Source organism: Oncorhynchus nerka, linkage group LG15 (genome assembly GCF_034236695.1).
Source record: "Oncorhynchus nerka isolate Pitt River linkage group LG15, Oner_Uvic_2.0, whole genome shotgun sequence".
NCBI lineage: Eukaryota > Metazoa > Chordata > Actinopteri > Salmoniformes > Salmonidae > Oncorhynchus > Oncorhynchus nerka.
In genome coordinates, this window is record NC_088410.1 from 22,982,297 (window position 1) to 22,987,296 (window position 5,000).

Consider the following 5,000-nt stretch of genomic DNA (forward strand, 5'->3'; position numbering starts at 1 on the left):
TCAGACGCAATACGTTGAATACAGCAACGTTAGGACAGCTGTCTTCATCAAGGTTTTACACTGGGGCTGTTACAGAGAACCATACACAGGCTTTAGTGAGGTGTGGAGCCCGTATGGAAATAAAGAGATTGAAGACACAAGTTGTGTAGCCAGCCAATGCAGCCAGCCAGAGACAGGCTTTGACCAGCAGAATAGAAATACATGAGCAGTGTTAGAGATAAATGCTGTAAAGGTTTTACATGAAGGAAGCGGGTCAGTGAATGGCAGTTTTAAGAAGTAGAGTGTGAGAATAAGTCAACGCTACAATGTAACAGTATGGATGTACTGTACAGAACGTAACGTGGCAGGTTAAGTTGTGTGTCGACTGTAAATAGTCATGGCATAGTTGGTGCCTGTTCTCTAACCTCACCCCTCTCACCACACCCCCTTTACCTCATCCTCACCCTGTCTACCTCACCCTCCCTCCCCTACCTCACTCTCACCTCACCCCCTCTACCTCACTCTCCCTCCCCTACCTCACTCTCACCTCACCCCCTCTACCTCACTCTCCCTCCCCTACCTCACTCTCACCTCACCCCCTCTACCTCACCCTCCCTCATCTACCTCACTCTCACATCCCCCCTCTACCTCACTCTCGCCTCACCCCCTCTATCTCACTCTCACCTCACCCCCTCTACCTCACTCTCACCTCACCTCACCTCATCTACCTCACCCTCCCTCACCTACCTCACTCTCAACTCACCCCCTCTACCTCCACTACCTTGCCAGGATGCCTTTGCCAAGGGTGAGGCATTCCTAGGGCACCAGGACCATGGTTACAGAGCTAGCCCCGGCCTTCCACCCGGAACCCACTGCAATGGTGCCTGGCAACACGGCATCACCATAGTAACACCCGAGCGCAGCTTCCTGTTTACCTGCGAGACGGAAGTTGAGCAACAGGATTGGCTGAAACACTTCAATGATGTCATCAGCATCCAGATGTCCCCTCAGGAGTACTCCAGTAAGAGATTACAACCTCTTATTAAGGGTTTATATTTATTAACATCTATGTGTGTTTATAAGCATGTCGCCTCAGAAGGACTCCAGTAGATTACAACCTCTTATTAAGGGTTTATATTTATTAACATCTGTGTGTTTATAAGCATGTCCCCTCAGGAGGACTCCAGTAAGAGATTACAACCTCTTATTAAGGGTTTATATTTATTAACATCTATGTGTGTTTATAAGCATACCGATGTCCCCTCAGGAGGACTCCAGTAAGAGATTACAACCTCTTATTAAGGGTTTATATTTATTAACATCTATGTGTGTTTATAAGCATACCGATGTCCCCTCAGGAGGACTCCAGTAAGAGATTACAACCTCTTATTAAGGGTTTATATTTATTAACTCTTATTAAGGGTTTATATTTATTAACATCTATGTGTGTTTATAAGCATACCGATGTCCCCTCAGGAGGACTCCAGTAAGAGATTACAACCTCTTATTAAGGGTTTATATTTATTAACATCTATGTGTGTTTATAAGCATACCGATGTCCCCTCAGGAGGACTCCAGTAAGAGAGGACCATGTTTTACTATTTATAAAGGGTTTATAAACATATATTGCTGTTATTGTTTGGTTATAAAGTTTATTAACATCTGACCTCATGTTTGTGTTTTGCAGTGGAGGCGATGTTCAGACACAAGCATTGATGGACCCTTCCTCCTCCCATCCTCCTCTCCTCCTCTCCTCTACCTGTCTTCTGTTCCTCCTCCCATCCTCCTCTCCTCTACCTGTCTTCTGTTCCTCCTCCCATCCTCCTCTCCTCTACCTGTCTTCTGTTCCTCCTCCCATCCTCCTCTCCTCTACCTGTCTTCTGTTCCTCCTCCCATCCTCCTCTCCTCTACTTGTCTTCTGTTCCTCCTCTCCTCTACCTGTCTTCTGTTCCTCCTCCCATCCTCCTCTCCTCTACCTGTCTTCTGTTCCTCCTCCCATCCTCCTCTCCTCTACCTGTCTTCTGTTCCTACTCTCCTCTACCCGTCTTCTGTTCCTCCTCTCTCCTCCTCTCCTCTACCTGTCTTCTGTTCCTCCTCCCATCCTCCTCTCCTCTACCTGTCTTCTGTTCCTACTCTCCTCTACCTGTCTTCTGTTCCTCCTCCCATCCTCCTCTCCTCTACCTGTCTTCTGTTCCTCCTCCCATCCTCCTCTCCTCTACCTGTCTTCTGTTCCTCCTCCCATCCTCCTCTCCTCTACCTGTCTTCTGTTCCTCCTCTCATCCTCCTCTCCTCTACCTGTCTTCTGTTCCTACTCTCCTCTACCTGTCTTCTGTTCCTCCTCTCTCCTCCTCTCCTCTACCTGTCTTCTGTTCCTCCTCCCATCCTCCTCTCCTCTACCTGTCTTCTGTTCCTACTCTCCTCTACCTGTCTTCTGTTCCTCCTCTCTCCTCCTCTCCTCTACCTGTCTTCTGTTCCTCCTCCCATCCTCCTCTCCTCTACCTGTCTTCTGTTCCTCCTCCCATCCTACTCTCCTCTACCTGTCTTCTGTTCCTCCTCCCATCCTCCTCTCCTCTACCTGTCTTCTGTTCCTCCTCTCTCCTCCTCTTCTCTACCCGTCTTCTGTTCCTCCTCTCTCCTCTACCCGTCTTCTGTTCCTCCTCTCCTCTACCCGTCTTCTGTTCCTCCTCTCTCCTCCTCTCCTCTACCCGTCTTCTGTTCCTCCTCTCTCCTCCTCTCCTCTACCTGTCTTCTGTTCCTCCTCTCCTCTACCTGTCTTCTGTTCCTCCTCTCTCCTCCTCTCCTCTACCTGTCTTCTGTTCCTCCTCTCCTCCTCCTCTCCTCTACCCGTCTTCTGTTCCTCCTCCCACCTCTCCTCTACCCGTCTTCTGTTCCTCCTCTCTCCTCCTCTCCTCTACCCGTCTTCTGTTCCTCCTCTCTCCTCCTCTCCTCTACCCGTCTTCTGTTCCTCCTCCTCTCCTCTACCCGTCTTCTGTTCCTCCTCCTCTCCTCTACCCGTCTTCTGTTCCTCCTCTCTCCTCCTCTCCTCTACCCGTCTTCTGTTCCTCCTCTCTCCTCCTCTCCTCTACCTGTCTTCTGTTCCTCCTCTCCTCCTCCTCTCCTCTGCCAGTCTTCTGTTCCTCCTCCTCCTCCTCTCCTCTCTGCCCGTCTTCTGTTCCTCCTCTCTCCTCCTCTCCTCTACCTGTCTTCTGTTCCTCCTCTCCTCTACCTGTCTTCTGTTCCTCCTCTCTCCTCCTCTCCTCTACCTGTCTTCTGTTCCTCCTCTCCTCCTCCTCTCCTCTACCCGTCTTCTGTTCCTCCTCTCTCCACCTCTCCTCTACCCGTCTTCTGTTCCTCCTCTCTCCTCCTCTCCTCTACCTGTCTTCTGTTCCTCCTCCCATCCTCCTCTCCCTCTACCTGTCTTCTGTTCCTCCTCCCATCCTCCTCTCCTCTACCTGTCTTCTGTTCCTCCTCTCATCCTCCTCTCCTCTACCTGTCTTCTGTTCCTACTCTCCTCTACCTGTCTTCTGTTCCTCCTCTCTCCTCCTCTCCTCTACCTGTCTTCTGTTCCTCCTCCCATCCTCCTCTCCTCTACCTGTCTTCTGTTCCTACTCTCCTCTACCTGTCTTCTGTTCCTCCTCTCTCCTCCTCTCCTCTACCTGTCTTCTGTTCCTCCTCCCATCCTCCTCTCCTCTACCTGTCTTCTGTTCCTCCTCCCATCCTCCTCTCCTCTACCTGTCTTCTGTTCCTCCTCCCATCCTCCTCTCCTCTACCTGTCTTCTGTTCCTCCTCTCTCCTCCTCTTCTCTACCCGTCTTCTGTTCCTCCTCTCTCCTCTACCCGTCTTCTGTTCCTCCTCTCCTCTACCCGTCTTCTGTTCCTCCTCTCTCCTCCTCTCCTCTACCTGTCTTCTGTTCCTCCTCTCTCCTCCTCTCCTCTACCTAACTTCTGTTCCTCCTCTCCTCTACCTGTCTTCTGTTCCTCCTCTCTCCTCCTCTCCTCTACCTGTCTTCTGTTCCTCCTCTCCTCCTCCTCTCCTCTACCCGTCTTCTGTTCCTCCTCTCTCCACCTCTCCTCTACCCGTCTTCTGTTCCTCCTCTCTCCTCCTCTCCTCTACCCGTCTTCTGTTCCTCCTCTCTCCTCCTCTCCTCTACCCGTCTTCTGTTCCTCCTCCTCTCCTCTCCTCTACCCGTCTTCTGTTCCTCCTCTCTCCTCCTCTCCTCTACCCGTCTTCTGTTCCTCCTCTCTCCTCCTCTCCTCTACCCGTCTTCTGTTCCTCCTCCTCTCCTCTCCTCTCCTCCTCTCCTCTACCTGTCTTCTGTTCCTCCTCTCCTCCTCCTCTCCTCTGCCAGTCTTCTGTTCCTCCTCTCCTCCTCCTCTCCTCTGCCCGTCTTCTGTTCCTCCTCTCTCCTCCTCTCCTCTACCTGTCTTCTGTTCCTCCTCTCCTCTACCTGTCTTCTGTTCCTCCTCTCTCCTCCTCTCCTCTACCTGTCTTCTGTTCCTCCTCTCCTCCTCCTCTCCTCTACCCGTCTTCTGTTCCTCCTCTCTCCACCTCTCCTCTACCCGTCTTCTGTTCCTCCTCTCTCCTCCTCTCCTCTACCCGTCTTCTGTTCCTCCTCTCTCCTCCTCTCCTCTACCCGTCTTCTGTTCCTCCTCCTCTCCTCTACCCGTCTTCTGTTCCTCCTCTCTCCTCCTCTCCTCTACCCGTCTTCTGTTCCTCCTCTCTCCTCCTCTCCTCTACCTGTCTTCTGTTCCTCCTCTCCTCCTCCTCTCCTCTGCCCGTCTTCTGTTCCTCCTCTCTCCTCCTCTCCTCTACCCGTCTTCTGTTCCTCCTCTCCTCCTCCTCTCCTCTGCCCGTCTTCTGTTCCTCCTCTCTCCTCCTCTCCTCTACCTGTCTTCTGTTCCTCCTCTCCTCCTCCTCTCCTCTACCCGTCTTCTGTTCCTCCTCTCTCCTCCTCTCCTCTACCCGTCTTCTGTTCCTCCTCTCTCCTCCTCTCCTCTACCTGTCTTCTGTTCCTCCTCTCC

General features: G+C 51.8%; 1 protein-coding gene across 1 annotated transcript in view; it reads left to right on the forward strand.

Annotated features, from left to right (window-relative positions):
• zgc:92360 (uncharacterized protein LOC436988 homolog) overlaps positions 1-1,787 on the forward strand; it is a 50,435-nt gene extending 48,648 nt beyond the window's left edge. The window contains exons 10-11 of the mRNA XM_065001306.1: positions 769-1,000; positions 1,667-1,787. Coding sequence (XP_064857378.1) covers positions 769-1,000; positions 1,667-1,695 — 261 coding nt within the window. The 3' untranslated portion in view covers positions 1,696-1,787. The remainder of the gene's footprint in view (positions 1-768; positions 1,001-1,666) is intronic.
• The last annotated feature ends 3,213 nt before the right edge of the window (positions 1,788-5,000 follow it).